Source organism: Nematolebias whitei, chromosome 5 (genome assembly GCF_014905685.2).
Source record: "Nematolebias whitei isolate Nwh7 chromosome 5, NemWhi1, whole genome shotgun sequence".
Taxonomy (NCBI): Eukaryota; Metazoa; Chordata; class Actinopteri; order Cyprinodontiformes; family Rivulidae; genus Nematolebias; species Nematolebias whitei.
This window is the reverse complement of record NC_056502.1, coordinates 43,317,806-43,330,104: the sequence shown is the minus strand read 5'-3', so window position 1 is coordinate 43,330,104 and position 12,299 is coordinate 43,317,806. Positions and strand designations below refer to the sequence as shown.

General features: G+C 40.7%; 1 protein-coding gene across 1 annotated transcript in view; it reads right to left on the bottom strand.

Moving 5' to 3' along the window:
- LOC119410409 (palmitoyltransferase ZDHHC3-A-like) overlaps positions 1-4,355 on the bottom strand; it is a 24,297-nt gene extending 19,942 nt beyond the window's left edge. Inside the window, exons 1-3 of the mRNA XM_037677321.1 lie at positions 4,253-4,355; positions 1,198-1,655; positions 896-1,020 (exon numbers count right to left, since the gene is read on the bottom strand). Of these exons, the coding sequence (XP_037533249.1) occupies positions 896-1,020; positions 1,198-1,539 (467 nt within the window). The 5' untranslated portion in view covers positions 1,540-1,655; positions 4,253-4,355. The remainder of the gene's footprint in view (positions 1-895; positions 1,021-1,197; positions 1,656-4,252) is intronic.
- Positions 4,356-12,299: the final 7,944 nt, after the last annotated feature.

Below are 12,299 nucleotides of genomic sequence, written 5' to 3'. Positions count from 1 at the left end.
TGTGGTACACACCATGCACACATTGTGGTACACACCATGCACACATTATGGTACACACCATGCACACATTATGGTACACACATTATGGTAAAAAGATTCTTCATTTTGAAAGGTATTGCAACATGGATGTGTAAAATTTAGCATCAGGCCTGTGACAAATGCAAAGTTTAAAACCAACAAGGAAATTATATGCTACTGTTTCTGATCCCTCAGCTTTGTTGTACAATAAATTTATAGTTTCACCTTTAAAGGTACATTCAATCGATATCAGATTTAATCTAAATTTAACCCGATGTATCCTGACTCAAAACACACAAATTATTGAAAATATAAACTCTTGGCACTTTTCTGAATTTTATTTTTGCTCTAGCGAGATTAAAAACATGTCAAAATGTAAGCAATCAGCACACTTTGCTTCTCCCAATTTTTATTTTTAGTAATACAGGTCATAAGAGGAACTTTGTTGGCTGATTTCTCAGGAACTTCTGTCAGTTCCTGAATCCCAGACATTCAGCTCTGAACAGACTTGGTGGTTTTTTTTTATTGTTGTTTTTTTTTTTTTTTTCTTCATTGTTGTAATTTGTGGACCTGCATAACAAAATTCAGAATGCAAATGCAATTTTTGATTTAAAAGAGATCAAAAGTCCGTTTTCTTTAAATAAAAAACAACTTCATTCAAAATCAACTTCAACTAATCCTCACTCAAATCTGAACAAAGGACGACACCAAAAGCACCAAAGTGAAGTAACTAAGCAGAGCCATTTATATTTAACTTATTTTTCTAAGCTTATAATAAACTTTAATGAGCTGACTCCCCAGCAAAGGAACACAGCACATGATTAGGTGTATGAATCCATGATGCTGTAGTGAGCGATTAATGTCCTCTTTGTCTTACCTGCAGTGGTGTGCTCGGTCAGGCTTGATGCTGCAGCACTTGGGACACTTGTAGACCACCTGCCCTGGTTTCAGCTGAAGGCTTTCTATGTATTCCTTAGTAGCATTCCCTTTTGGCACCGCCCCCTTTGAGAAAAAAGACATTACAGGGCATCAGCATAATGTGCAGATCATTAATCACTGATGGCATGAGCTGGCAGAGGCAAAAAGTAGACTTTAATGGAAATTGATTTGGACAATATTAGCCTATAGGAAGTCAAAGGCAATAAAATTGACATGATACTAAAAAGTACATGTACTTACAGGGTCAGTGCACATAGCCCTGAGGTGTGAGGCGAGAGCAAGGACGGCCAGAATGTTGAACAAAATCCCGTTCACAATGTTGTATGTAAGGTTTCTGGACGGTATCAGCATTACACACAGCACAACAAAATCAGCATAGAACACCAGCAGCCATGTGATGATGGCGCACACGATGCCACAGGTATCCCTGATGAACCACATGGCTGAGGAAGAGGAGGAGGTGATGACGTCTTTGGAGACAGGGATGCACTCTTCAGGCTGCAGGCAGCTGGACCCAGCCCTAGTTGCAGTCTGCCCACGACCGTGCTCCACATCCCTGCACCTGTGCACCGGGCTCTTCATCCTTCATCCAAGATGGATGCCTGTTGTTACTGCCACTGGAGCCAGGGCACCGTCAGGCCTCAGTCACCACTCATGCTGGTCAGAAACAGGTCTCAAGTTAACACAGCTCCTCTAACCTTCAACAAAAATAGAACACAGTTTGTTTCTAATAAGGCAGAGTCAGGTCCTCTGTACAGATTCTTCTTGTTGAAATGTTTCATTTTTTTATCCAAAAGACTTCTTCAGCCTGAGGAACTACAACAAAGTCAGTCTTATAAGCAGCACCTTCTCGTAGTAGTTTGCTGGTGAAAGTCAAAACTAGTTGTTCATATGATAAAAGTAAATGATTGTTAGTGTCCAGATAGCCGCTTGCTATTCACAGAGGGCTGAGTGATTCTAGCAATCACAGCATTGTAAGAGGGGGACAGTGGAACCCGGAGGCCTCCACCCGTTTAATGATGGGCGATTTCTTTTCACAAAGATGGCCTCCTTTACTCCTCTCTCAAACCATCGTTCCTCTCTGTCCAGGATGTGAACATCTTCATCCCTGAAAGAGTGACCGCTGGCCTGGAGATGAGTGTAGACCTCAGAGTCATGGCCTGATGATGTTGATCTTCTGTTCTGGTCTACAATATTACTCTATTTGTGCCGGGGGACTGGATCTTTGGGATGAACCAGTCTTTAACGTATTTTGGGGTTTAAAAGCCACTGGGACGTTATGTTTAGAAAATAAACGTCTCGGTTTCTCTGATACTCCCTCAACATATGGAATGACCACTGGTCTGGGTCTGGGTTCCTCCTTTTCACCTGATGGCTGACTGGAGTCCTGTTTGGGTTTCTTCTCTGCTTTCAGGAAGGCCCAGTTAGGATATCCACATTGCTGTAGAGTACAACAACCCCCCACAGCTAGTACTGGTATGTTTGTCTTGATAAACTGTTTGTTTTTAACTAAAAATGGAGATTAAGTCCAAACATCTCCAACTTGATCTTGTTTAACCAAAGAACATTGTACAAGTTCATATGTAACTTTGCAACTCTAAGCTGTGCTACCACGGCTTTCTTGTGTTGCCTTGTGTGAAGCAGCTAACAACTTTTTTAAATGTGATGAACTTTATTTGTACAATCTGAGATGTAGTTGAATTTTTGTAAATCCTCTAAATACACGACCACACATATTTTGCTCTGTAGATGGACAAACTTTGAACAGATTGGAAATGGCCTCATAACCATCCAAGACTGTCTGGCAGCAACAGTTGCTTCTCTAAAATAATTATTGCCTGATACCTAAAGGACAATGCAAACAATGTTTTTGCCCATGTTTGTGTGTGTGTTTATTTGTTACCAAAATATCTAATGACCCACTGCACACATTTTAATGAAACTTGCAAAATGTAATCCTTAGATGTACGTTTATAACTGATTACATTTTAGAGTTTACAATTCCAGGTGGCTGGCACAGCCAGACATTTTTAACCATCACACACAAACGGCTATAACTCAGTCAGATTGACAGATATTGTGCTTAAATTTGGTGTGGTAGTAGCTGAAAATCATTCACAACACATGCATGATCTTTTACAATATTGAATGTGACTGTGCCTTTTCATTAATCATAAGATTTCACAAAATAACCTATAACCCTGTCATTAATATTTTTTGTTTAAAACTGTGACATGAAAGGTGCAAGGTGGCTCAAGAAACAGAAAAGCTTTAAATGCTGATGTCGTTCTTCATTAACGTTGTGTATTAACACATGTAGGCTCCGGGGCAACACGCAGCAACAACTTGTATTTTTATATAATTTTTTATAAGCGCTCACTTGTGCAAATAACATTGTGTGTTGCCATTCATCTGAGGTTGTATTTAACTTGTTTTAAAAACCTGATATGGTCCAAAAGTTAATGTTGGCATTTCATAATGCATAAAACTTCTTCGGCCAGAACAGAAAGTATGTCATCCTTGTCAGGACACAGCAGAGATGGCACATGACAATCCAGCAGAAGGAATGAGGCCTGGCCGTCCCTGACCTACAGGAAAGTACCTGACTCAAGTGGTAAACAGGAAAAAAATGCACTTATTTTTATTTCTCTGTATAAAAACATGTCTGTAGAAGTTGGTCTGAGTAAGATGCCTAATTAATATTTGAGATCAACTAACTCCCTGCACTCTTGAAATCTTATCAGACATTTGATGCCAGAAAAAGAAAAGCAGAAATAAAAACCACACCTAAATCTGTTGGTCCATGGAGGTGAAGATGTGTTTACAGATACAGTCATTGATCCTGCGTGGAGCTGCCTCACACCCTTTAACCACCATATTACTATATTTGACCGGTTCTACGAGGCCAGACTTATGGACGCCATGACAGATGAACCACACTGTTGATAAAATATATGTAAAGTAAAGTCGTTGTCTTCTAATGCAAAAGAAAGGGTCAATGACTCCCAGCTTAACAAATATTTATATCGCTAAGGTAAAAAACAAAATCTAGCTTCAGCTAATAAAATACTAATGTAATAATAAATATATTGGAATTTTCTCGGAGCCAAGTTTTTCTGACAGTTATCAGGAACCACATACCAAACGTGTTTTATGCTAAAGCTAGCTGAGCTAACGAGGTAGCATTTTAAGCCAGCCTCCTCTCGTCCTTTTATTGTTGTACGGCGGTGAAAAACCTGAGCGTCTATTCACCTTGACGTGACAATAATCATAGTTCCATTCAGCTGAACCTCACCTGCCACTTCATCATCTTCTGCTTGCCGTTAGTCCTTTCCTCCAGCTGCTGCTGATCTTTTCAACTTCCCCATGAACAGCAAAAACGTGACGTCATGACGCATGAACGGAGACTATATGCCACGGGTAGTGGTGACGTACTTCCGTTAAAATTTCAGAAGGGTCCATCACTTCCGGCTCCTATCCGCTGCAGTTGTTTTTAGCATAAGCTACTAGTAGTAACCATGAAAAAGACTCAAAACGGAAAGCGTCTGCGATCTACTGGCACTGCAAGTCAGTTCTGTTGTGTGCCGTTGTGTCCACTAACCAGTAGGTACAATAGAGTAGTTAGTTTTTTCCATTTTCCTGCCGATGAGGAGTTAAGGCGACAATGGACCGTGGCTATCCGCAGGGAAAACTTAGCTTTAAAAGTTCACACCCGCGTTTGTAGTCGGCATTTCAAACCTGAGGACATTCAAGAGCCAGTATCCGAAAAGGGAAGACGGATGTTAAAAAAGGGAGCTGTACCTGCTTTGTTTGAATGGAATAATTACTCCCTTCCACCTCCAAGACCCGCGGTTTGGGAGAGAAGGAAAAGACCACCTCCAGAGGACAGCGAGGAGGAAGATAATACAACAGCCAGTGTAGACACCCATAAGGATCACGATTATGCTGCTAGTCCAGACCCTGCAGTTGTGGATTCAGTGCTGGAGGAAAATAATCATCTCCGGGAGGAAGTCCGCCAGCTACGGGAACAGGTTGAGAGCCTGACGCTGAGGCAGCGATTCGGCATTCACCGTTTTGCATCCTCCGACAAGGACATTAGATTCTTCACAAGGTAGGTGTGTGTGTGTGTGTGTGTGTGTGTGTGTGTGTGTGTGCGTGTGTGTGTGTGTGTGTGTGTGCGTGTGTGTGTGTGTGTGTGTGTGCGTGTGTGTGTGTGTGTGAGGAGGGGGATGCGCGCGCGTTTGTGTTACACAGAGTATAAAATTATTTTAGAAAACCTTTTCACGAGTTATATGCTAAAGCGAAAAATTCAGTTTGAATTAAGTTCGCTCTCTCTCTGTCTCTCTCTATATTTAATGTGTGTGTGTGTGTGTCTATGTGCCTAGGTATATTATTTGTGTGTATGTATACATTTCATTTATTTTAATTTTTTGTGTTCATTTCATACTTAAAGCCCCAAAAAAACAATTTACAAAACCACATGAAAAAAATACATAAAATGAAAGGTAGCAGAAGAAATAATCTTATCATATCAGCCCTTTCTTTAAAACAAAATTAACTCAAAATATCAATTCAAACAACAGTCATCTATGAATAATGTAACATGACAAATAACTAATACCAATGTTCCATATAAGTATTTATATTCTAAATTAATTACAGTATTACAGCACAGTGCCTGGGGTTGAATTTATTTTTAAGTATGCTGTGTAGTTTAACATGGACACTAATTGTTATGGTATGTTTTTTTTTTCAGGTTTGCATCATATGACCTTCTGATGCATTTCTGGGGCATGATTGAGCCCTCTCTGCCATCCATGGTCAGTGTTCGCCAAGGACAGAGAGGAACTGCCCTCGACTCCACTCCATCAACTTGTACTTTGCAGCCCATCGATGAGTTTTTCATGTTTTTAAATTACCTTGCCCTTGGATCCAAGCAACGTGATCTTGCTGACCGGTACGGTGTCCATCAGTCCACTGTCAGCAGGATCATCACAACATGGAGCAATTTTTTATTTACAGTCTTAGGTTCAATTAGGATCTGGATACCGGAGGAACATATACGAAAACATCTACCGGCAGACTTCAAACACTACCCTGACACTACAGTCATCCTTGACTGCACTGAGCTGAGGTGTCAGTGCCCATCTTCCCCTCTCCTCCAGAGTGAGGTGTTTTCATCTTGTAAATCCCACTGCACTCTGAAAGGGCTGATTGGGATTGCACCTCATGGGGCAGTGACATTCATCTCTGGACTGTATGCCGGGTCTATCAGTGACAAGCAGATCACCCGTGAATCTGGTCTCATCACGCTGTTAAAACCAGGGATGGCTGTTATGGCGGACAGGGGCTTTCTTATTGATGACATTGTTCCCTGCAAAGTTTACAGGCCAGCATTTCTGTCTGGCAGGTCTCAGATGTCTGCTGAGGATGTTAGAGAGACCCAGGACATAGCACGTCTCAGGGTGCATGTGGAGCGCCTCATTCGCCGGGTCAAAGAGCACAAGTTACTTGACTCTGAAATTCCCCTAGGTGTTTTTGGTATAATCAACCAACTGTTCACTGTTGCTTGTCTACTCACAAATTATGAAAATGGCCCACTAGTAAAGGCCTGGGCAAAGAAGCCTGACATCTGAGTAACAGCAAGAAAATATGCTGTATATCTATGTTTGATTTTGTTTTTTTGTACTTACAATAAAATTAAATCACTGTCATAAATATTTCAATTTCTCTGAACTTTTTCCATTAAATCAGTTCTTTTATAACATTTTTCATATAAGTCAAGCCATCAAGTGGGATATTGAAATACAGTACTAATAAAACTGAAATGAATTTTTTTTTTTTTTTTTTTTTTTCAAAAAATGCCACTCATCTAGTGAATGCAAACTGTTGAAACAGAAAAACACAGTTCACAAAGAGGGTATGATTATAACAGCCTAATAGCTCATTTCAAACAATAAATTGTATCTGACCTTAAAGAGAAATACATAAATCTAACTGCTTAAAAATAATATAAATGGAAGGAACATGACACAAGTATTAACAGTATTTTCAATCATATATGCAAAGGTTAAAATTTGACTATGTTACCTTAATTTGCCAGGCAAGCGCTGAGGTAAAAATAAAAAAAGAAATGGTCAACCTTTTGTTTTATGGTTGGTGCCACTCTGGACAGAAGCTCTGCTCCCGTGTGCTGCTCTCAATTTTGTGAGACATCTCTAACGTTGTCTCAAGGGACATCATATGGTGTTGCTGTTGTTCTGAACATACATACGCACAGCTGGAGTGTTCAAGCCTGTAATTGTAGAGTGGAAGCTGTGGGGGGAGAAAGGACGTGTTGGTGTGGACGGGTCCTGGGAACTACCTTTGCTGGCAGCTGATATGACAGAACACTTCCCTCTTGTACTGGACCAAACAAAGAGTCAACAAGAGGGACATCGTTGGAGACAGCCATTGTGGTGATCATTGGCGCTTCTTCAGCTGGAAGTCCCCGGTACACATCCTGTATCCTTAGGGTCGAGATGAGTGGCAGAGGGCTGGTAGTGCCTTTATACAAGTTGCTTCTGTTGAGAAAAATAAAGCTGTGTACTGTTAGCTGTGTTATATGTAGCCTGCATGAGGCAGTTCGGTGAACTGAAAAAAAAATACCGACTTACCTTCGTATTTATTTACGTAGTTGGACACATAAAGCTTGAATCCTTTGTCCTTTTTAGATGTGGGCGCTTTCGAGAAAGTCTGAATAATTCTGTAGACATCATTAACAGATATTGTTGGCAAGTCCTGCAGTGATCGAGTGAAAAACGCCATCACTAACACTGTGTTGACAGCAAACAGGAAGTGCGCAGCCCTTCTGAAAAATGCGGAAGTGCTAGAACGGAAGTCCGTGGCATATAGACGTGCTACATGTGGAACAATGGCAATATTCTGTATAAGAATAAGTCACTTTACTATAACAGCTGGATGGATAATGGAACTGCTTGTCCAACAGCTGTTAAATGAGAATGGAACCCTTTTGTCATACACTGAATTTCTGATGGTGGCACAACTGGTAGAGCTGCTGCGAGCAGGTCCCTGGTTCAAATCCCGGTCCGGGGGCCTTTCTGGGTGGAGTTTGCATGTGCGTGTGTGGATATTCTCCGGGTACTCCGGTTTCCTTCCACAGACCAAAAACATGCATGTTAGGCTGATTGGTAACTCTAAATTGTCTCTAGGTGTGAGTGAGAGACTGAATGGTTGTTTGTCTCGTTTGTCTCTATGTGTCCCTGTGATGGACTTGCGACCCGTCCTGGGTGTCCCCCGCCCCTCGCACAGTGATTGCTGGACATGGGCACCGGTGACCCCCGTGACCCAAAATGGAAGAAGCAGGTAAAGATAATGGATGGATGGATGGATGAATTTCTGACCAGATTTAACACACCTGCAACACATAAAGCGTATGCTGTAGTTTTGGACGCTCTACCAAACTCCATGATGCAACTCTTCAAAGGAACAAAACCTGATCATTTATCTATAGAGACCAGCTTAGAAGCCCCATAATGCTAGGTGAAATGGAGATCACTGAAAAACATGTTCCAACAAACTTATAAGATCATGTCTGCTGAAGATTACTTTACCTCCCGGTAGATTTTTTTGGTCCTCTACATTTGGAGAAATTAATTGGAAAAAAGTTTGGTTAAATGGGGAAAAAATGCATAACAAATAAAGTTAAAGAGGTTTTATATAAAATCAATCATGCCTGTTGAAAAAAAAAACTGGAAAGATTTAAACTTGATATTGACTATTCTTTGTGAACTACAGATGGAAACAATCTTTCATTTATTCTATCAATGTAATCATACAAAGGCATTCTGGACAGATGTACAACAACTCAGAAAACTGCACAAATAATTCAACTTACAGAGAAAGACATTATATTATGCTTTGACAATAAGTACGTAACTTTATCATTAGTGAGAGTTACCAGATCCAAGCAAACAGTTACCGGAACACACCCTGTCAGAATAACAGAGTTCATGGATCCTGTTCTGGCAGGATCCGGCTCAAATTAAGCACTGCCAGCTACCTACCTGATATATGCACCTAATGGTACATAGTACTTGCCTGGTACATACCTACTACATACCTGATATGTACCTACTACTTACCTGATACATACAGTACTACCTACTACGTACCTGGTACATACCTACTACTTACCTGGTACATACCTGTATGTACCTACTACTGTATATGGTACATACAGCACCTACTACTTACCTGGTACATACCTGGTATACAATGTGGCAGCATGGCAGCTCAGTGGTTAGCATTGTTGGCTCATAGCAAGAAAATCCTGGGTTCAATCCCCTGTTGGACCTGGGGTCTTTCTGTGTGGAGTTTGTATGTTCTTCTTGTGCTTGCGTGGGTTTTCTCCAGGTACTCTGGTTTCCTCCCACAGACCAAAAACATGCATGTTAGGCTACTTCAGACCCATGCCTCCTTTGCAAAAGAAATCTGTTATCTTAATTGGATTTGCCTGGTGAAATAAAAGATAATAAATACTTGGTAAGTACGTGTTACTTACCTTGTCTGTATAAATGGTAAATGGAGTGCTTTTCTATCTTATTGAAATACTCAATGCTCTTTACAACACAGTCTGTGCCCTCATTTACCCATACATAAAGCACTCTATTTCTGTACAAATAATAATCAGAGCTTTATCACATTCATACTCTGATCGGACACACATCAGATGCAATGAGGGGTTCAGTGTCTTGCATAGGGACACTTCGGCATGTGACTACTGGTGGAATTGAACCCCAGCTCTTGCAGTGGAGGACGACTGCTCTATTCCCTCAGACACAGCCGCCCAAACACACCCTGCTACTTAACTTTTACATACTTTCTGTTCTGTTTCTCCTTCCTGTCCTCTCAATTCCAGCTGGTCGAAACAGATGGCCGCTTGTCCTGAACCTGGTTCTGTTGGAGGTTTCTGGGAGTTTTTCCTTTCCACTGTTGCCTTTGTGTTGCTCAGGATGGGAGACTGTGAAGAAATGAAGATTCATCGAGTGTGCTGGCTTCATTAGACAGATAACTTTACTGTCAAGTCAAGGTTCTTTATTGTCATTCGCATCACATGTGGTACATGTGATGGAACAAAACTGTGTACACAGGGTCCCGGTTAAATCCATCCATCCATTATCTTTTACCCGCTTCTTCCATTTTGGGTCACGGGAGCCCATGTCCAGCAGTCACTGTGTGAGAGGCGGGGGACAGCCTGGACATGTCTCCAGTCCATCACAGGGACAGATAGAGACAAATGAGACAAACAAACATTCACTCTCTCACTCACACCTAGAGACAATTTAGAGTTACCAATCAATCTAACATGCATGTTTTTGGTCTGTGGGAGGAAACCGGAGCACCCGGAGAAAACCCACGCATGCACGGAGAGAACATGCAAACTCCACCCAGAAAGACCCCCGGACCAGGATTTGAACCAGGGACCTGCTCGCTGAGAGGCAGCAGCTCTACCAGTTGCGTCACTGTGCTGCCCTGGTCCCAGTTACATCCAACAAAAGTATAAATTGTAAAGAAAAACAGTAAGGCCAAAAATATGAACTAAATACGCTAAAACTAAGAATGCACTAAGCACAAATAGTACAAAAACAATATGGCGAACAACAGCAGCATGAACATGAGTCTTTGTGAACAGGTGAGCACGAATGAACTGAATGATGAATGTATGCATGTGAGCGTTTTTGTACAGTGCCCTGGGACAACTTCTGTTGTGATTTGGCACTATATAAATAAATAGAATTGTTTAAATGGACTGTACTTATATAGCACCTTTCTATCTAACCAGGCTATACTCAAAGAGCGTTACAACACACTCTGTACCATCAGTATGTCCCACCACGTTCCCTGAGGTCAGCGGACCAGTTGCTCCTCACAGTTCCAGGAACTCGTCTTAATCACAGAGGTGACAGGGCCTTCTCTGTAGCAGGACCAAGACTTTGGAACGAGTTACCTCTGCTTGTCAGACAGGCCCCCTCCCTTTTGGTTTTCAAATCCCATTTAAAAACTCACTACTATTCAGTAGCTTTCAACACCATAGGATCTGTGTTTTGAACCTGTACGCTCCACACTGGTTTGTTGTCATATTTATTATCTGCATCGTTTTTATGTCTATATTTTTGATTTACTTCATTTTGTATATTGCTTCGTGTGTTGTCTGTTGTTCTGTCTGTACAGCACTTTGGTTGGCCTTGTAGCTGTTTTAAGTGCTCTATAAATAAAAATGGTATGGTATGGTATGGTATCAGCAAACCTCCAAGTCTCTTATTGGAGGACTAACTCAGTGAGGTATGTGTGCATTTTTTGAATTTGTTTAAACCTTCAATAAAATTTGTTTGAGTGGGAAAACAACAGAAATGGTTCTTTATAGTGAAAGCAGCAAACTCCTACCTTAAACTGCCTTGAACTTTACCACATTTAGGTACACAATTTACCACAAGAGGACAGTGTTGTACAGACAGCTCCTGCTGTTTTGAGCAGATCAACACTGCACAAAAATAAATAAATAAATAAATAAATAAATAAATACATAAAGCTCTGTGTTTTTGGTTTACAAATTTGCACTAAAATATGGTGTGACTTCCATGGTCCTGGCATTCTCTTGTTTTCTGATTCACTGATGAACTGAAACCAGTGATGTTTACTTTAATGTACAGTATAAAATCTTCAAACAGCACACACAGACTTGTCAGTGTGAAACTGCACGTAACTGTCGATCTTTACACAAGTCTTCTGAGAGTGGAGCTCAACATGAAAAATACAAGAGAAAAATCTCTCCTTCAGCTAAAAGACACACGTTAAAATAAGAGGGGTTCATCGTAAAGCATCATGCAAAAAGTCAAAACATTCAGTCTGTTTGTTTTTTGTCTGCACAGTGGGACTCCTTTTGGAGACATTCATAAATGCTGCTTAGCTAGAGTTAGTGCTGAAAACATTAATGACTGTTTGATGTAAAATCTGAGGTTGCACAGAATGTGTCATGTTTTTTTTTTTATCACTGCAGTACAAATCTATGCCTGGACTCCAGGGTTCAAGTCAAGTCAAGTAAAAAATGTTCTAATTTGCCACTATTTAAATCAGGTTCTTCACCCACTCACAAATTTATGCAACTGTAATTGTTTGGACACTAGTTTAACTTTTTTTTACTGTTCACCACCTAACTTAAATCCTACCCTCTAATCAAGACCTTACATATTACATTCTGCCTCATTAGAACCGAGCTTTGAACTTCATATGGTTTATAGCTCATGACAAGTTAGTTGTTATATTAAACAAGGCTCTAGAGA